The 20,845-nt window shown below is 39.0% G+C and overlaps 1 protein-coding gene across 5 annotated transcripts; it reads left to right on the top strand.

The window, feature by feature from the left end:
• Window positions 1-3,805: 3,805 nt before the first annotated feature.
• On the top strand, window positions 3,806-20,806 carry LOC146484934 (uncharacterized). 5 transcript variants are annotated; one of them, XM_085103780.1, is made up of 14 exons: window positions 3,806-3,901; window positions 6,636-6,759; window positions 7,010-7,105; window positions 7,725-7,836; window positions 8,324-8,476; window positions 9,061-9,218; window positions 9,641-9,813; window positions 10,182-10,362; window positions 14,036-14,300; window positions 14,923-15,218; window positions 16,864-17,118; window positions 17,700-17,822; window positions 18,514-18,561; window positions 18,940-20,806. In XM_085103780.1, the coding sequence occupies exons 2-14, from the start codon at window positions 6,754-6,756 to the stop codon at window positions 19,624-19,626; spliced, it is 2,553 nt and encodes an 850-aa protein (XP_084959906.1). In that variant the 5' UTR covers window positions 3,806-3,901; window positions 6,636-6,753; the 3' UTR covers window positions 19,627-20,806. The 5 variants fall into 5 exon arrangements, with proteins under 5 accessions (XP_084959906.1, XP_084959907.1, XP_084959905.1 ...); XM_085103781.1 differs by having other exon boundaries at window positions 3,813-3,906; window positions 8,330-8,476; XM_085103779.1 differs by having other exon boundaries at window positions 3,813-3,906.
• Window positions 20,807-20,845: the final 39 nt, after the last annotated feature.

Genomic DNA, 20,845 nt, shown 5'->3' with positions numbered 1-20,845 from the left:
GAGACCCTCCGACTTGAAGGCCATGCACCACCGCACCAAACATACACGACATCCTTCCGAGAGGAGAATGATTTTTGGATGAACAATTCTTTCATGTGTCTAACAGCCAAATGAGCAGGGAACGCCCTCAGATGTTTCTTTATCTTATTTTCTCCTTCCATTTTGCGCGAAATCCCTGCTGACTTGACGACAAGCTCGATCTGCTTGAGCCTTTCAACACGGCGCTTTTCTCACCGAAAAAACGAACGAAGAGTATACATTGGTCGAGTGTTCTTTAGGTTATTACTCGGGCCGTAAGGCAGACCGAGTTAAGGTTTCGGTAGCATTATCAAATTCTTTTTTCTTTTGGGGGTCGCGAAGGGCCGAGAGATAAGACTTCGGGCCACGAGTTATTGTTCTCGGTCTCGTTTTTTGTACTCGGCTGGTACGAGTTACGTTTTCTGTCGTGTTGTCAAATTCTTTAAATTCTCGGTCGCGTTCTTTGCTTTCGGGCCGTGAGGAGTGTTTACAATATGCGAGCCAGACGTGCGAGGCATGAACAACCCCAACATAAACTGCTAACCGTTAAGCTAACCGGGGAGCTATTTAAGCTAACCTAAGTGCTATTTAGGCTAACTGGAGTGCTCTTTAGGCTAACCGGAGTGTTTTTTAGGATAACCTGAGTGCCTCAAGGTTAGTTTTGTTTAACCGAAAATTTGGCAACTAAATCAGTCTATGACCTCGCGGGCCAAGATAGATACAGATGTCTCACGTTTACTATAGAAAAACAATCAATGTAGAAACGGTTTCTGTCTTCAAATGAGAGGTGAATAACAAATGCTTTCCCCTGAATTTCATTTAAAAATATAAACAGCGAAACATTGAAAAACGTACAAGGATATAAACGTGCGCGTGATGCGTAACGTTACTCTAGATCCGGGGGGGAGGGGGGGGGTACTCAACAGATGCTTGGGTAGGGAGGTGCGGCCCGGGCGTTCAAACCCACAATTCTCCGATTTCCCTATCCCGTTTAAGACAGAATTCAAAAATTTCAGGCCCTTTTTAAGACATTTAACCCAAAATCACACTCTGTTTAAAGGGGAAGTATCACGAAAATTTGATGTCATTTCAAAACCCAGAAATGTTTGTCTGAGAACAAATACAAAAAAATATTGTTTAGTTTTGTTACAAATTATCACCCCAGTGCAATAAAACTGTCGATTAGTGCCTCTGGCCAGAAGCAGAGTAGGCTGGTATGGATTGAAACTTGAAAAATATTGGGCTAATGTTCTTCAAGTTTTCCCGTTTTTTGTTTCCAAAATGGGCTAGAACAGAGTACGTGTTGTTCCTGTCAGGAATTGAATTGATTTCTCTCCTCTCGTTGTTCGACAATTATTTTGTAGCAAATTGAAGGTCTTACTTCACCATTTTTAACAAAAGAGGTCAAAAACCCCATGATACTTCCCCTTTAAGACTAGAATGAAATAAGAATACACTAGTTTCTTACTGTATTTTAATGCATTGGCAATCATAATCTGGTTAAGCCATTAGGTCATGTAGGGATACCCTGTTTAAGACAGAAAGTGATGAAATAGATACCCCGTTCAAGACAAAACACCCTGAAAACCATACCCTATCGGGCTGAAAGTCCCCGTTAAGGTCACATAAGGGAGTACCCCCCCCCCCCCCGGGTCTAGATCATACCGAAAATTACGATCCGTCATTGACCCGGCGTCACATACATATTAGGACCGTACAAATGGTTTCTGTCTCTAAACGAAAGGTAAAAACGTAGGGATTAACGCCCGGGGATTATAAAAAGGATTCGTATGACAGATGTCGTTTTCCTCCTGTATTTCACTCTGACTGCAAGAAATGCAATTCTATCTGGTGCTTACATAAGCTCCTGTGGTTACTTATTGCCTCACTATATCTCTGTATCTATCTATTTGGTAGTCTGCGAGCAAGCTCTTTTGGGGGTGGGGGCGGGAGGGGGTAAGAGGATCCACCCCCAGGAGAGCTTGCTCGCAGGCTATCTATTTGGGGGAATTGGCGATGCTGGAGGTTATCACTGTTAAAAGATTGTAGGCTTTACGCACCACACAGTCAAATATGGCCCGAGTATAAGCTGGAAACAGCTTCTTGTTCTTTTAATTTTGAAGGAGGATAGAAACTTGAGCGAGCCGTAAGAGTACGCCATATTTGCTAAAATAGGTTTACGACCCATCGATGGAACGGTGGAACGATGGATCTGTACAGGCCCGCAAATGATCCCGGCCCGCAAATGATCCCCGGACCGGAAATGATCCCCAAATTGAACCGCAAATGATCCCCGGACGGGAAATGATCCCCATATTGGACCGCAAATGATCCTCGATCGTCTTACCATAAATCTAGAATGGAATGGACTCAAATTTGGACAGTGGATTTAAACTTTATAGAATTCATTTTTTTTTTAATAACACCAGTCGTTATATTTAACTATCTGCATGCAAATTTCTCAACTTTAAAAATTATTATATAGCAGCACAGTACAACAGAACAATTCAGCTATAAACTGTAACATACATGTATATGATTTACTTATACCATTACAATGCCTAAAATGTGCAAGAATTGTACGAAACTCTTCCAAATTAAAGAGCGGGTCAGTTAAGACTTTCGCAAGGTTTTTTTTTTTGTTTTTTTTGTTTTGTTTTTTTTTTTCAAAAAAGGAAGGAGAATCGGTCAATGCCCTTCAGATGGCGGTCAAACCTCACCCACTATCGTCGCCTTTGTTCTTAATCGGATCTTAGTTCTAAGCATAACGTTTAAGCCTCGGTCGTCCAATACGTTATCGTGTAATGTGTTGATTTTAATTTAGTCGTTCGTTTTCGTTTTGCCGCTAGTTGGAATCTCAGTCTTTTTTATTAGTTTTTTTTTTTTGCAAAACACACTGTCGTCGGTAGAGACCTACAGAAGACCATTGTTCCCCTCCGCCATGGCGAGCCTCATGCCTTAGCAACCGATTTTGCCATCCAAATTTTTCGTCTATCGCTACAGGAGGCCAATTGTTTACGGGAGTGCTGTTGATAGTTTAAAACCACATTTTCCGTGCAATACGAGTCTCACCCGTTGTAAAAAGTTCACAGCAATCAACATTCACTCACTGCGTGCAGTCGATTATTTCCGCCTCAGTCAAAAACCTCCGAACAATTGAAAAATCCGGAGTAAAATAAAGTTATCCTCGATGTGCAGCGAGTATTAAACGGCCGAGTTCAAAATCTCCCTCTGAAGAAATTTCTATTAAATATATCACAGTTAGCCGGCGTACGAAGCAAAGGCGACGAACCCAATTACTTATTGTTCTCAGGAGACACACCTGATAGCCTGCGAACGTAGACGTATTTCCGGCTGTCGAGAGAATTCCGGTAGAGAGAATCTCGACAGCAGGTAATACGTTTGCGTTCGCAGGCTACACACCTGAGAGAACTGGCAAGCATGTTCCAGTTTATACAAAGCAAATTGTTCTGTTGCACTGAGCTGCTATATTATAATTTTTAAAGTTGTGAAATTTGCATGCAGATGTTATTAAGAAAAAAAATTTAGTAAATAAAATTTAAATCCACTGTCCAAATTTGAGTCCATTCCATTCTCCATTTATGGTGAGGCAATCGGGGATCATTTGCGGTCCAATCTGGGGATCATTTCCGGTCCGGGGATCATTTGCGGGCCGGGATCATTTGCGGGCCTGTACAGATCTATCAAGCGACTGACAATCTCGTTCCCAGAGCTCTCGTTACCCTTGTCCAGCGGAACGGACATTTCCTCATTCATTGCGCATGCACGCATTCAAACACCGATTTGTTGTTCGACTCGATAAGCGTGTTGTATTGTGCGCCCTGCATGCTTGGAGCGAGCATGTCAACAGACGAACGAATGGGTGAGGTAAGTACGTTTTTTGAGATAATTTTAATCTAGCAGAATCATGATGTTGCCATCTTTATCCATAACTTACTGTGACGTTTTTAGTGAGTCACCGAGCGTCTCTGATCAGTGCAAAATGGATGTCAAGGAGCAGACTATAAAGAATCTTACGGAAAAACTGAAACAGTTATGCGTTCATTTAAGAATTGAACAAATATTTAATGTAAAAGCGTAAATATTGCGTAACTTGTCAAATCTGTATTCATTTGGTTAAATATATAGCCAGTATGGATTTAATAGAACGAAAGCCAGTAGTTCAGTTCTGTTCAGGAGCCTCCGGGAATCGAAAGTGAAAGAGACTGTATCCTAGACATTGCTTCGACTGAAGTATGTTGAAAGCATCGAACAGCTCGAGCAAAATTATTCCATTCATAAGATAGGCTATCTTTTGTAAAATATATTGACGCACATACACACATTAAGATTTCTTGGAATCTCTCTTCGGGTTCGTGAAATTAAACACGTGAAGCTCAAATGAGCCGATCAAGAGCACCTATAATTGATTACGTCAGCTGGTGTTTGCTGCAACACGCCACAGCTAGCATTCGAAGTGTAAGAGAGAAAGTAAATTTGTTAGTAAATTTGTCTAACAGCTAAACGTTTTTCGGTATGATTAACTGATATGTTCAGAATTGCCCGAAATAAAGGTGATCGTAGTGAAAAAGAGAAGTCTGCTGTCGGTTTTGTTCTGACTGGCTTCTGGTTTCCGTAGAATTATTTTTGCGATGTATATTTTATTGATGGATTGAAATTCTGCTGCTTGGGGTTTCGATTCGTCTTTGGTTATTTATGGCATAATATCACGTTTAGCAAACCGGCAACGGAATTGAACCCATGTATGCACTCGAAAGAAATTACAGTACAATAATTTAAGCAGTCTGTTCAAAACGCAAAGGAGCGCGTGACTTTCTCAGAAAAATCTGCATACGCAAATATTTTAATTTTTTTTGTTTTCATTTCGTAAGTGTTGTGTGTCTGCATGATTTTATATCGTCTTTCATTTATCGAACCTCTGTCGATCGATTTAATTTGAAACTTTTTTTGCAAGTGCAAAATAAATTGATCTTTGAGTCTTGCAGTTCTGTTTTCTTTTCGCCTAGGTAATCAATGACAATTAATCTCTTTTACGAGGAAACTTGTTTTACTTTCAATTGCAAGCGTGAACTTGGGAGACGTTAAGACTGTCACGAGACACGTATTTGGTGTGGCCTTGGTACAACGGGCTAAATTAATAATAATTTAACGCCATTCATTTAATTTGAAGCTTCTGGCATTTAATAATACGAGTTCGAATGAAACTAGCTTGAATACGTTAAAAATTAAGTTAAGCAAAACAAAAACAAAGACAACAATAAAATCGTCTATTTGTGAGAGCAGGCGAAAGGCATTGAAGTTGCATGTTGTCAAAATATTTTATTACGAATGTAATGACACATGCGATCGCCTGATCAGTTGTATAAGCAAGCTGACAGTTACCAAAGTCGTAGCTTTACATTCTGTTAACTATAACTGCAGCAACCATCATCTTATTGGATAAATTAGAGATTTTTTTTTAAAGAAATTGTTGTAGGGGCGGAACTCATAAATCTCAATCTGTTAAGCTTTACAGATAATGTAAGTAAAATACTCACCAAGCATTATCCGATAATTTGCACCTTACCCCCAGCCCCACCCCCCAATCCATTTTTTTTCTCCCCAAAAAATCTTCATATTTTGCGAATTGCATGTATGATTTGGGGGAGGGCTGGGGTGGAAATTGGCCACTGTTAAGCCATTTTAAAAGAGGGAGTCCGCACCTAACTTACATAGGGGGGGGGGGGGGGGGATCAAGTTTGAAGATCCTGTGCCCCACCACCCCACCTCCCCACATCCCTCGGCTCTGGTAGATGCATTTTACTGTACGATAACAGCATTCTGATGATATAAGATGACTTGATGTTCACTTAATTTATTTTTCATATTTTCACAGAATTCGAGTTGGAAAACAGCGAAAAGCTATAAAAAAAACAAATAACAAACAAACAAATAAACCAGACAAAACGAAACAAAGGAAGGAAAACGGTATAGAGAAAACATAGAAGAGAGAGAAGAAAATTATTAAAATAACGAACGATACACTCGATTGCAAAAACGTTGACACCTAAAAAGCATAAACCGTGAACGATGAGACCCAATGGCTTTATGGGTATAATTGTACTAAATTTATTTACATAATATTCTATTCTCGTGCGACGGTTGATAATCAAAATTAGTTGCACGTGGTGAATGATGGAAACTGCCCAAGCTTTCCTTAAAGTGTCCAAGTTGGCCAACAAGGGCTAATTTTCAAACACTACCCACAAATCCCTTGGGCCTCATTGTTCATAGTTTATGCTTTTTAGGTGTCAACGTTTTTGCAATCGAGTGTATACAGACGGTAAAACCTCTTAAGATATACAATTGGTTTTCAGGGAAACTGGGAACGATTAATTTGATTCCTTAAATATAAAAATACCAAATTAGGCTGCTTTCCTTAGATAACTATTTTATAAAAGCTAAGGCTATTGGTGCGTTTGCATTTTGAGGTTATTAAAGAAGATTAATAAATTAGAAAAATGTAACCTGTACTTTCTTAAATTCAGTGAGACATTTATAATTAATCCATTGCGCTCTCAGCTATTGTATGTTTTAGTTCCTGTTCCATGTTTTAGGGTAACACTGGATGACTTTGGTAGTGCATACGAAGTAAGGCTGTGAGCAGACAGACTGTCTATCTGAGTCTTGAGTTTCTACCAACGTAGAGAACACGTGGTACTTACTTGCAGAAAAATGGATGTAAGCAAGAATAAACAATGTTACTTTCTATAAGTATTTGGCCCGGTTTAAAAATGTGAAATTGTGTGACATGTAGGAATAAATCTTAGAAATTCCTTTTTCTTCATGAAAATGTTACTTTTCAATGTAAATTTGACTGATCTCAAAAAGTTGAAATAGCCATCAGGAACGGACTTCAGGGTTCAGTGTGTCTAATTTATTGTGGCATTGGCGTTGAAAGGATCACATTTCACCACTGTACTTTTATTAGGAAACCTGGAGGGAAATTTACCAGTCAGTGGATGAAGAAGAAGCCTTGGCTAGAGTACTGGAACTTTCACGTATCGAATATGAAAGAAATCAGGCGGTGAGTTGATTTAAAACAAACGTCATCACACTGGTCAAGTTGGATTTTGAAGAAGATTAAATCGAAGCTTTCTTCTACCCTTTTTAGTATTTAGAATAATTGAGGAAACAAATTGTGTTTGTCCTTGGTTGGAAAAGTTATAAAGATAATTCATTCCTTTTTCTTGCTTAATTAACAATAACAACAGCCTCAAATGGCAGTGTCTTCCCTTTTGTACTTAGCTCGCAATAAGTCATTTATTCTTGGCTGTCTGGTTAGTACAAAAGGTTCAAGGTTCATTTATTTCACACTATTTACACAACATTAACATAGAAAGTAAAGTATTACAACAGATAATTACAAGGTAAAAATAAATACAGTACAAATTATAAAATGTGTGTGGTGGTCAAAGTAGCAAAGGCTTTCTAGTTGACCGCCACACCAAAAGACGGGTCGATTGCCGCTACTGAGTTAATGGACAAGGGTTCCGCGTTTCTTGGTTTGTGTTGATTTGCGTTCCTTCAATCCATTGCCTTAGAAAAGATCCACACAAAGGGAAGCAACATTTGTATTTTATAAATAATACTACAGACAATAAAGTGTCCTCGTGACTGACAACAAATTTTCTCTCCTTGAACAGGAATCGAGGATGCACAGAGAAACACCGAACCGAGGCGCTCAACCATCATCTGAAGCACCGCCGTTGTTACATGAGAGACGCCAGTGGACAAAATGTTCAGCCAGTGGGAAGGGTTTGTTCTTGCAACACTTTTTCCAAAGGTGGTGAAAGAAAGTACATACATTATGCAGAAGACTTCAAAGCCTAAGCTACATCATGGGTTGGACAAAAGCAGAAACAAATGAATCTTGATAGAACCCCCCCCCCCCCCCCTAAAAAAAAATAAAATAAAAATAAATAAAATAAACAAACAAACAAACAGGCCAGCGGCTATGAGTATTCGCGTCCAGATATGCTTGGAGCTAGTGTTTTAAGGTCCCTACATGCTTACAGGAATCAAACAAACAGACAAACAAATGAAAAATAAAAAAAACAGACAAATCTAAATAGTACCCGTGGTCTATTACTCCTTGTGTTCTAACTACTTTTTTTAGTATAACACTGCATAACCCGCATGTATTCGCAAAATAATTAGAATTAGCGATGTCTCTCAGGAGGGAAACACAATATGATAACAATCTTGGAGCTTCAGGCGGATCCAAACTTTGAATTAATTGCTATTCCAGGGACTGCAGATACAAGAGCGATTCCCCTATGCCTGCCTAATAACTGCAAGTGGAATTCAGAATCCTCTCAGTACATTAACACTGGGGCGAGGCGCTCTTCACTGTACGTGGTCGAAGAAGCACTAGAGAAGCTTAGGAAAGTAAAAGGTTTGTTTCCCTTTTTGGACCTACAATACTGACCAAAACGTTCGGGACACTTAAAAAGCATGAAAATATTTTCTCCCCTCCCCCCTAAACAATGTTGAAGTTGATAAAAGGTCCAAGATTTTCGAGACATGTCTGACTCCTGACTGGAGGGGAATTAAGTTTCTAAGGTTCTTTCTGCGACCTTAAACTATCGGCAGTTGTCTAATTTCACAAGAAAACTTGTACAAAAACGTCACGTGTCCCGAAACCAATTGGCCAGGATTGTAGCCGGAATGATTAGGATGTAATTGATTGTTGTTTGGCATACTTAACCAATTTATAGCATTGAGTCGTTAATATCTATCATGGTGCATTATAACACCTTATTTAGTACTGCTGCACGTGTGATCGAAAGTGATCATAGTGACCTCGCTATTTTGTTATACAAAACGTTGATGCTACTTCAATCAGAGAAATAAAATTATATGTTTCGAGAACCTTCTTTAATTGCTGACTTAACATTTGATTCATTATATTTAGTCAATGGGATGTTTTGCCTGGTAATTTTCTGATTTCTATTTGTGGCTTCATTCACTTTCCCGAAGGTCCCGTGTGTGTGGTGTCCATTGCCGGTCCATATAGGAAAGGGAAGTCCTACATATTGAGCGAAGCTTTTAATCAACCAGAAGTCTTCCCTCTGGGACATGAAATGGTGGCTGAGACAATGGGAATCTGGTTGTGGATAGTGCCAGGAAAATATAAGGTAAATAACCGAACAATCAGGGGCACCCATGATCCATCAGTTCATTTCGATGACTTCGGAAGGGCCAAATCACCTCTGAATTTCGGGTTTAGTTGTAAGGAAATAATTATTAAGTTTTCTTCAGGCAAAACGTCAGCTTAGAAGTTCGTAATACTGGAAAATTGTAATTCGTTTTTGTAATTTGTTTTCGGAGGGTCAAATTTGTCGCTAAAAGCCTTCGAACAATTCAAACAGTACTAGCATAAGCCTGTCTTGTATAAGCAGATATGCATTTTATGGAGGACACAAAAAAACTCTTTGCGGGCAAAAGCGACAACATTTCGTTGGGTTTCCCTGAAAAGATGCCAGCTAAAGTAATCTGACTACTAAAACGTTTCAACTGTAGCTCGTACTGACTTTTGCTTGCATTTGGACATTTCCAGGATTCGAGAGGTCAGGAATTTACTGTGGTACTGCTAGACTCAGAGGGGATTGATGCAACAACAAGTGCTGACTATGATGATAATCAGATATTTACACTGACCGTCCTGCTGGCTTCTGTGTTGATTTATAACTCACAAGGTGTCCCCACAAGACGTGATCTAGAGGGACTAGAGTATCCTTAAAATCAAACTGCTATTAAACGTAAAGGTGCAAAATTCCAAAGCTTACATCTTACTCGTGCATCTTCCGGAGACATTTTAGATTCCTTTCGAAAACGGCACCAAAATTACGGTAACCGAATACACTTTTAAGTGTTTGTTAGGCTGGCACAACTGCCAGCCTATGTACTTGCATGTATTAGCCGAGTTAATCCAATAGGAAACCAAATCAAGTCGATGAAATGTTTACTATCTAAGACATTACATGGAATTAACGACCACTCTTCCCCTGCATGCGCTTGTTACCAGCAGCACGTCACTTTCCAATGGAATCCACTAGTTTATGTTTCAGTTTGCTTTTTTTTCTTTAACAGCTAAATAGTTTTATCGTTAAATTGTCTCAAAGAATCCAGATCCGATCGAAAGAAAGAGTTACTGCCAACAGGAGGAAAGAAACCGAGTTATTTCATCGAACATTTCCGTTCTTTCTTTGGCTCTTGAGGGATGTAACACAATCCATTCCCCGCGATTGCAAAGATTTAAAAGAATACTTCTTAAGGAAGGTTAGAATCTATTATAACCAATCAATAGCGTAGAAATAGAGCTGTAGAAATAAATATCAAAAGCTTAAGTTTTTAAAAGTTAAGCCAGGTGTGTTACTGAAATTCCCTGTCTTTTGTACATGAAAGAAACAGTTTATTTTTACAGTTTCGATACATATGCCATCTTTCATCTTGCGATTCATACAGCTGAATAGTGAAGAATGAATGAAAAAATCAAAGAAATCGTGGCCACGGTAAAAAAAATTAAAAAGTCGATTTCGCCCATACTTTGTCAGTTTGAAGGCCTAGGTAAGCAAGTGAAGAAAATAAGGTTAGTATTTTGAAATATTCCATATAACGGCAGAAAATCACGAAAAACGGTCACCCTACCGGAAGCTCGGATTTCACCACGTGGGAACTCGAAATTTTACACTTTTCAGCTTCTCGCTACACAGACATTTACATGCATAGCTGTGAATCTTTCTTTAGTATAATTTAATACATTGATTCTTCCTCAGTCTAAACGAGAACGGATGTTTTATGAGTCAAATGAGTCAATGAGTCATGATGAGTCATGAGTCATGAGTCAATGAGTCAACAGGTCGGATCAGCGGTTTTTCATAAAAAAAAAACAAAAAAAAACAAATGGATAATGAATATCAAGTAATTTTCTTCCAGATAATGGGAAATCTCGGTCAATGGAAGTCAAAAGTAGATAAAACTACTAAGACTGGATACGACAAAACAGTGGCGTGGGGGACAAGTAGGAAGGGTAAAAAAGAGTGATTTACGGTTAGGGTTTCCCCTTTCCAATTTACACCAGCGTGACAAACTAGTCGGTAACTTACCGATGCATATGTAAAAGAACTTTCCTTGGCACTCGCGATCGATTTTCTACTTCAAACCCGGCCAAATCATCAATACACCGAATGTCAAAGAACGACTGTTCACAGATTTGAGTCTTTGAGAACTTGGAAACTCCACACTGAGGTTTAACTTAATTTACTTTAAGTGCTGTGTTCAAAGGGAATTAAATACTTTCTTCCGTAGCAGTCACAACATTTATAATTTGGCCGCCATATTTTTCGCCTCTGATCGGGTGCTACGCGACAGGGCCTGGGAACTGCAAACAAACAGCCCGGGTGGAGATTTAAAAGGAAACTAGCTGCCTTGTGCAGGCAGCAATAAAACAACTAGCCAAATAAGTAAACGTAACGCATAATTTTATTGTTTCTACAGAATTTTATTTTTTTTTAGACCTGACTCATTGACTCATTTGACTCATTAATACTTTACACTCAGTCAAAACATAGTAATTATTTCCATCTCTGCTCGTTTGTGAGCGAATTGAGCACGGATGAAGTAGACACGCAAAAATCTAAAATAATCCAAATTCAGCGAGAAAAAAGCTGACCGGTAGTGGCCCAAATCCTCTGATACTATGACAAAACCTCAAATGGCTGAAAAAGAGTATTGATTTTTTATGGCCCCCAATTTACCGTATGATTCAGATTACATAAACGTCCGTGTTCATAACTTCCGCTAAACTTGAACTCCCTTGTTTGCAAGAAGTGCATGCGAATCAATCGATTCATCTTTCACGGAGTGATTTCCGTGTTCATATTTCCTTCCTCAGTTAAGTCAGTTTGATGGTTAAAAATCCATCATCACAAAAATTCAAGTTCGCCGTGTTTGCACTTCAGGCTTAGCCTCCTCCAGGCGTTCAGTTAGTTGGGGCGCAAGAACGCCTGTGGGCAAACTTAACAAACGGTCGTTCCGGTATACCAGATCTGATTGGTCAATTTTGACAGATTTTGTCAACGCTACAACGTTGCTGACGCAGATGAGAAATTCGATATGGCGGCGATCCTTTCATCGAGTGTCAAATCTGCGATAAACAACATTCTTAAAAATTTTCCGCATGTGGAGCGCCTTCGAGAATTCTTTTACTTTATTTTCGCGAATAATTTTTCGCAAAAAGCTACTTTTCTAGGGATTTGGGGAAAAAACCATTAAATTAATTGAGCCGAGATAAGCCCATTAAACTTTCGTCTCGTTCAGTTCTGATCATTATAAGGATAAAGGAGATCAGTTTACGTCTGGAGTTGCAACCGCGAAAAAATATCAGACGTTCGTCAGGATAAATCCTGTTTCCTAGCCAGAAACGTAATAAATTTTGGTCCACGATCGTTGATTCACCAAACAACACGAAAGTGAAAAATCACTGGCGCATAAGACGATTGAACATCACGACATAAACAACGAAGGAGCTTAACACTTTAATGACTGTTTGTTCTCCGTCGATATTCATGGCAGAATCGATTTGGCCACAAATATAAATAGGCGATACTCCCAACGTACTTTGGTCATCACCACTTGTCTGTCCGCCAAGGATTTGCTGGTCGATTCCTGTAGATCTCTTGAGTGCGTGTTAGCACGCTTCGCGGAAGGAGTATATCTCCAGTCGGCGATCTAGCGTTCGTCTGTCGTTTTGCCGCTTTCAGCGATTCTCTTTCCACAATCCCCGAGAATAGTTTCACAATACTGACATGCGTTTTAGCCAGTATTCTTACACAGGTCAAACAACTTACATTCGAGAAACTTGGGTCTCTTTTCAGTTCATGCCCCAACGAACTGGCAAGGTCGGCCAACACTATTAAAGCTCTCTGCTCCCGAAACCTTATTAAAAACAACATTAAAAATAGATACTCCGGGAATTTTTGTTCTCTGGCACTTTACAATTTTCTGGCAAAACCTGCAACACGTCGGAGGATGGACTGTCAATTCGCTTGCAGAAAAAAACGGAGAATTGAGGGACATGAAAAGCACAATCAAACAGCAGAGGAGGTTCGACAGGAATCCCACAATTCAGCACAATGCTGAAATTTCGGCTCGTATTTCAAAAATGGCGGCAAGTTCGGGAAGTCGGTTGGCTTTCTTCGTTTTTTGGTTGATTTCTACAATTCAGGAAAGTAGGTGGACTAAATTTCTTTTGTTTTTCAAGCTCAAAGATGTCTTTATTTTATGTAACTCATGATTGAGCACTGCCATTGTACGGAAAGACGCGCCAACTCGCAATTCAAAATTGAAGGATCATATTTCCCGGAATTCTGATTAGGGTCTGATTGACATCTGCTGACAACTGAAAACCACAAGCCATAGAAGTGGGCGGAACGACCGTTTGTTAAGTTTGCCCACAGGCGTTCTTTCGCTTCCCTTCGCGCGCTTTTTCTTTATTTTTTCGCGCGCCTTTTTTCGCGCTGCGCCCCAACTAACTGAACGCCTGGAAGAGGCTACTTCAGGCTTGGCCTGGTCACATAGCAGGACGAAAGATGGTCGCTTAATGCACGTAAGGCTAAAAATGGCTGTAAAACTCTATGCCATGGTCAACACATTTTCAAATTGCACATCACTGAACTCATGATCAAGCGTAGTGATAACATCTGGTTTTGTCTAAATGGGTCACACGAAGCCGTACGTTGGTGAGCGTTTTTGACCGTACGTGACAAAGGAATAATAAACCTGTTAATATGTCAATATGTGTACTGGTGAAGTCGAAGTTTTTCACCATTGATTTCAATGACATTGGTTTTTTTCTATGTACAGTCAATTTGTTGCATATTTTCAAGACATAAAACACCTGACGATGCTTTAATTTTGTATAAGCCACATGCATTGTATTCCTTGGTTGTAGGTTTTCCGAGATCAGGATTCTTCAGTACACTCCTGTCACAAGAGCCAGGAAGCAGCGGAGAGCATCTTACGTTTTTTTCCAGGTTTTGATGCATTCCACTTGCCTCCACCAACAGCTGACGGTGAAATAATGAGAAGTCTTCACGAGAATAAGAGTCAGTTACGCTCACAGTTTTTGACCAGATTAGAGAACTTCAAATCGTTACTGAGGTCTGTCCTAGTTCCGAAACACAGCTGTATTGATGGACAGTTTGTGACAGGAGAAGGTAAGTATCTTTATAATATTAGGTAAACTACTGTCTTAAAAACAGCCTTTAAGGCTGGTTTCCATGTGATCGCGGATCGCAGATGGGAATAAGGTCTGCTATCGTCTGCGATCATATGGAAACCAGCCTTTAGATAGAACATGGTTCTATCTTCTGCGATCGTCTGCGATCGCGATCGCACGATCGCAGACGATCGCAGAAGTAGTTTCCATATGATCACAGACGATCGCAGACCTTATTGCGATCTGCGATCTGCGATCCGCGATCATATGGAAACCAGCCTTTAATACGTTCCTTTATTGGAGGGCGCTTATCGTGTTATTTTTTGAAGATTATAAGTTTTCTCGTAATTTGAAGTATCGACAATAAAGAAATTGCCTTCCTCGTTATCTATAGTCTCGTAAAATACTGACCCAAGTTTTCGTCCTGAGTCGAAATTTTCCATTATGTTTTTCAGTACTTTCATAAAATAGATGTTGCTGTTGTTGTTAAACAAATGACAGAGTGCAATGTATCTTTCAAACAGACAGCAAGGAGTACCAGTACTGTTAAAGTCATATCAGTTTTCACCGGCATGGGTTGTTTTAAACGTTTACTTAATGAATATTTTATTCCATGGCAGGTCTGGCTGCTTTGGTTACACTGTATGTTGAAGCCATCAATACTCCAGGTGTCATTCCAAATGTGCAGTCAGCATGGCAGACATTTGTTGAAACAAAATGTTTTGACGCCAGACAGGTGTCTCAGGAGACTTACGATGGCTGTATGGCGACACTGTTATCAGATAAAATGCCTTGCGACAATGATGAGATACGTGAAAGTCATAACATTGCCCTGGAGGAGTGTCAACGACAGTTTATGGCGGAAACCAATGGGATCTCCACAAGCACAACTGAAAAGCACTTGAGGACACTTCAGGTGGGATGCTAGGGCTATGACGTTTTATTATCTGCAAATCGCAGAACATAAAGACCAGAGAGTTCATCTGGCAGGTTTACGCTGTCTGAATCTTGATGGTGTGTCTAAGTTTATCGTTATTTAAGATTAACCACAAGTGCCCCAAGTTTTCTTCCGGTATAAAATTCTTTCACTCGCCGCCTTAGAAAGTAACATGGGTTTAAAGTGTCGGCGGAGCGTCAACTGGCGTTGATTTCGCATATATCTGTTGATAACGGAACAGTGCCAAATAATGATAGCGTGCAAAAAGAAAACAAAAAAATAATAATAATAAATAAATAAAAAGTAATGAAAAGCGCAACAAGAGGTACAAGTAAAGTCACACCGCCAACGTGGGAGGGTTGGGCGGGGGAGGGGTGAGGTATCGGTATATTACATCATGAATGGATATTTCATTGTGTTCTCTTCACGACAAAGTTGTCAAGTGTTAAATTTGAAATCGTTTAGTGTCATCTTTGTTCTTCAATTTTTGGATTGTCTGATATCCCTAGATCAAACCAAAAAAATCCCAATTAATGAGGGATTGCTCAAATATATTTAAAAAAAAGTTAAATTATACCAAACGAAAGATACAAAGCAGCGCATGCCATCTCAAACGTATAAACATTTTGTTCGAAATTGCTGTCAAAGCGTCGTTTCCAGGTGGTTGTAATAAAGACGTAATTGTATGAACGGGCAGTTGCTATAATTTTATTTTTCCTACGAATATTCTGTATTGTCATGGATCAAAATGATTGATTTTCTTTTAAGGACGGTGCCTACTTCTTTTACTGCGCATACGTTCTGCGCATCTCGAGATACTCGGGTTTCCTATGGGTGGTGCCTACTAATACAGATATTTTTGCACGGTTTATAACTATGCGGGAAAAGCAGATCTTAGCAAATGCTTTTGAAATCCGAAAAGAAAATTGGGGATAACCGTGCATTTTTCAGAGATAATAACACTTCAATTTGAAAAAAAAAACGCCATACATTCCTTAATATTTTACAGCTTTTTAGAATTATTGTTGCTTAATTATCTCTAGAAAATGCGTGGTTATATGAACCTCCAATTTTCTTTTTGAAATTCAAAAGCCCTTGCTAAGATCTGCTTTTCCCGCATAGTTATAAACCGCGCAAAAATACTTCGGTATTAGTAGGCACCGCGTCCATAAAGAAAAAAAGAAAAGGAATTATGAGATGGCATGTGTAAAAATTATAAATGTGGATGAAGGAACTAATTGAAAACAATTTATCGTTGCATGAAGACTCGCTGATAATCATTACCGTACTTCCATTTCTTGAGCATTATGCCATTGATGTCTGTTTCATTGAGGCTAGTTGAATTTTTTTATATAGAATGGGCCACATAGTGAATAAGTGATCATGGTTTTTCTCAGATGATATTTAATTTTTGTTAAGTCCAGTGGTGTCCAACATCGATCCGTTATTAATCTGATAACTATCGTTTGTTTGAAATTATGAATGACCCTACCCCAACCTATATAGCCTCCCACGCAGACATTTTTAGGGGATTCCTATTACCTCCTTTCCACGAGTCCCCTAAAAACGACTGCGTGAGAGGCTACAACCTATTTGACTAATGAATTTTATTTATTTTACATAGGTATCAATAACCGAAAAACTGAAAACATGGCAGACTGAGAATGGCCAGTTAACGAGGGAATCTTGCCACAAACTTCTGTTGCAATTGAAACAGAAACACCTAGACCCGGTCCTTCATCAATTACAGGGAGCCAAAGGTTCTGAATTGTCCTTTGATGACATAATAGGAGTATACTATCACGTAAAAACTGCCTACGACAAGCAAGCAGTGGGTGCAAAAGATGTGATTGCTGCAACCCTCTTTGACTTTCACGAGGTACGCTGGGCAGTAATTACTCACAAAAACTTGATTAGGGTTTGCTGTTATTCCAACGTTGTTCAACTAATTTTGCAACGACGTTAAGCAGGTTTAAAAAACACTCGAATTCAACAGTGTAGTATTTAAGTCCCAGCTGCTCATTGTCATTATATATTTCTTAGTTAATACTCTTTTTTCCCTTATTCATTTACAATTTCATTAGCGGCTATCCCTTACCTCCTACCTTCTTTGACTCTCATTTTCTTTTTCCCTTAAAAAGAACTTTAAAATGACTTCCGATTACTGCTGAAACATCGCCAAAAATTGGGTGAAACGCCAAATTTGATAACTCTTTTAAGACAGATTAAACAACTACTAAATCCAAGGGAAACTTTATGTTTAAGACACATACCTTAAAACGAGACAATTATTTAAGTAAAATGATTATGATCAATCGATCCTTCCTGATTTTGTGTCATTGCACTTATAAAATGTAACCCATTCAGTGTAAACAGCTGACGGAAACATCAGAAGAAGTGATTCTTATTATGATTGGTATTTTAAACCCAATAATGACTGACTAACTCTTGATCTGATAGGAACTAACTAGAGAAACAAAACAATACCTTGAGATACTAAGGCAAATGAAGAACTTCAACGAAAAAAAAGCGAAAGAGATCAAAATGGAAGCCTTTCAAGAGAGAGAAAGGAGACGGCTTGAGGTAAGTCAACATATCCACAACACTATGCCTAATGAGAGAACATTCCACCTGGATTTTGAGTAGCGGCGAGGCTGAAGGTGACTTTGTTTTAAAAACCTCGTTGCTTATTCGGAAGTAAATCACGTTGTTTCTATGAAAACTAGTCTTCATTTACACTTGAAGGGCGCTGAGGTTCGTATCAAAGAAAGTCATTTTAACCCTCGCTTCAAAAGCCAGTTCACTAATCCCACAACTGTTAAATCGACAACTTATGAAGTTATGAAGTTTTTATGTTCTTCTATTGGCTGTGGTTACGTTTTGGTCGATTTGTTCGCTTTCCGGCTGTGCGCGCTTTTGGCCGAGATGGCGGCGATGAGCGAGGCAGGTGAAACCTTCCGTGGGAAGGCACAGAATGATGCTATTCTTGAATTCATGATTCACTCGGGCAAAATACGGAATCTCTAGAGGAAATTCGCAGAGTTTTGTAACATCTCCAATTGTTGTTATCCAGTGCGGATTTCACCCATCTGTCTGTTTTCAGATACATCTTTTATGTATTATGGAAGGAAAGTCCCTCAAAGTTTGCTAGTATTCGCTTTTTTGAAAGTAACTGATGTCACATGAGGCTCTTCTCGACCTGAAATCCACTTGTGTTAACAGGACGGTTACAGGCGTGCAGGAGTCACCTCTTTCACACTTTATATCTCAATAGGAACAACAGTTAGGCTTACAACAAGAAAATCAAGAAAACAAAATGGAGGTAAAGTATATTGGTGTCTTGTATTTTTGCAAACTGCTACCATTACAATATAGTGCAATGCAATGTAATACGCAATGAACACGTTGCCATCAAAATATGTCCGCCTCAGAGTGGATAAAAGGAAAAGTTAAAAAAATAAATAAAAGAAACTTAATGCTAAATCTTCATTTGCGCATCTGCGCTGCAAGAACTGAAACTAATAGAAGTTCTAGGTGTTTTTGACAGTATAAGGAAATATACTTGTAACATGGCTTCTTAGTTGCACTTGATTTAACTTAACCTACAATGTAAGAATGTTATTGCGAAATCTTACTACTGTCAGAAATGTACCCTAATCTTATTATTAATACTTGTTTTCAACGTTTATAATTCCAATAGATGGACATGTTGATTGCAAGACTAGTGGAGGAAAGAGCTGCACATCGGCAGCAAATGCAGAGTGAGATGGACAAACAACGAATTCAGATGGAAAACATGATGGCTGCAAGCATGAGAGAAGCTGAAAAGGAAAGAGAAGCGTTCATAAGAGAAAACAAGGCCTTGGAGGAGCGTTTCTTAGCAATGCAAAAATCAAACGAAGAAAACATGAGAATGATTCAGAACATGTCAGAATTAATTGCCAAACAGGAGAAAGAGAAAAAAGAACTTCGAGAAAAGGAATTGCCTCAAGAAGAGTTTGAAGGTCGGCTAACCGAGATGAGTGGCAAGCACAATGAAGAGGCTAGAGCATTTCTTGAGAAAGCCGATAGTCAGCAGGCAGCCATTGATATAAACGAAATGAAGGAGCCAAATAGCAAGGATGAGAAGGAATTACCACAGATGATTAACGAGAGAACAAAAAGGGCGGCTGGTCTACAACAAAGAATCGAAGACACCCATCAGGAACAAGCAGAAGTTGAGAAACCAAGCTATTGGAGGAAAGGCCTTAAAGTTGTGGCTCGTGTTGCTCCAGTACTTGGTCAAGCAGCAGCTGCCTTTGCACCTCAGGCAGCTTACATAGTACCAGTCGCTGGTGCTGTAGGTGTTGCTGCCGACGCTTTGTCGAACGAGTGCAGTATCATGTAAATGGAGTTAGTTATGTGCAAGAATCGACGCCGGCTACTAGCAATGCTAACAGAAAATTCGAGAAAACCGAGTTCGGCTAAACCTTATGATTGTTTTTGTGCAATATTTTAGAAACCTATAAGTCGGAGAATTACTGATCAAATGTCTTCAAAATATAGACAACGGAGGTGAATTTATTCATTATTTATTCTCCACTCCACAAAATCTCCTCAAAGAAACACACAGGAGAATCGAAGAGAAGCAAATATTTCTTTCCTCTTAGCTTCTCGAGCCTTTTCCATCTCTGCAGTAGTTTTTCGATTAGTACATACATATATGAGCAGAAAATCATCCTCGTAAGATTAAGCGAGAGTTCGAAATGATAGCACACCACTAAAAAAAAGAAACTCGATTGTAATTGTACTTCCGAGCTGGTTGTATTTTAAACAACATAGATAACATTCGTGGTAGAAAAGTTGTACAAGAGTGAACAGATACCTCATTTAGAGTTGGATTAAGTAGTGTTTTCAACCTGATGTTGTGGAGGTTAACGAACTTTATTTCGTTCGGTTATTCTTTTGACGTATACGTAATATAATCCAGCCTTACCAAGTCACGTAACATTTTCTGATACACTCTGTTTTTTGGCATAAGAACCTTTTTTATGAGAACGTCGAGGCTGAGATTAACCAAAATTTTAAGAACGTATTAAAACACATTCCTCAGGCTGAGAGTAGATTAAGAACTTTTTTATTTTGTTAATCTGTATATAGAATCAAGGTAACAAATGTAAATTAACCAAAATACTTAAGGGCATGTTTTGTATAACATTAAAAATGGTGACACACATCTCGGTTTGCCATAATCAGCAGTTCTTGATACCATATCTCAGCAGGCAATGCACTTTGATAGGTTTACTGGTCCTGAAATACATGTAGTGCACACTTAGTAATTTAAGAACATCTTAAGAACGTTTTCAGCTTTCAGAACGTTTTCAAATCGCAAAAAAATATAAGAACGTTCAGCCTCAGCTCCAAAATTAGACTTTCTTAAAAAAAAAAAAAAAAAACAGAGTGTATAACATGAAGCTAAATGCACTATTTTGAATTCTTCATTGGGAACTGAAGTAGTTAGTACTTAGAAGTTACGTTTTTAGTCTGACTAGTTGATCTTATTATTAAAGGGTGGTTGGAATTAGCTATATTCGTCAGTTAACCATGGACTGCTGAATTAGATCCTT

Source organism: Pavona decussata, unplaced genomic scaffold, assembly GCF_977016875.1.
Source record: "Pavona decussata unplaced genomic scaffold, jaPavDecu1.1 SCAFFOLD_28, whole genome shotgun sequence".
In the NCBI taxonomy this organism is placed as follows: domain Eukaryota; kingdom Metazoa; phylum Cnidaria; class Anthozoa; order Scleractinia; family Agariciidae; genus Pavona; species Pavona decussata.
This window is presented reverse-complemented; position numbering and strand designations above follow the sequence as displayed.

Coding starts and splice junctions, on each gene's coding strand:
- LOC146484934 (XM_085103780.1), top strand. Junction 8,477..9,060: donor GAAGCTTAGGAAAGTAAAAG/GTTTGTTTCCCT, acceptor ACTTTCCCGAAG/GTCCCGTGTGTGTGGTGTCC. Junction 9,219..9,640: donor TAGTGCCAGGAAAATATAAG/GTAAATAACCGA, acceptor GGACATTTCCAG/GATTCGAGAGGTCAGGAATT.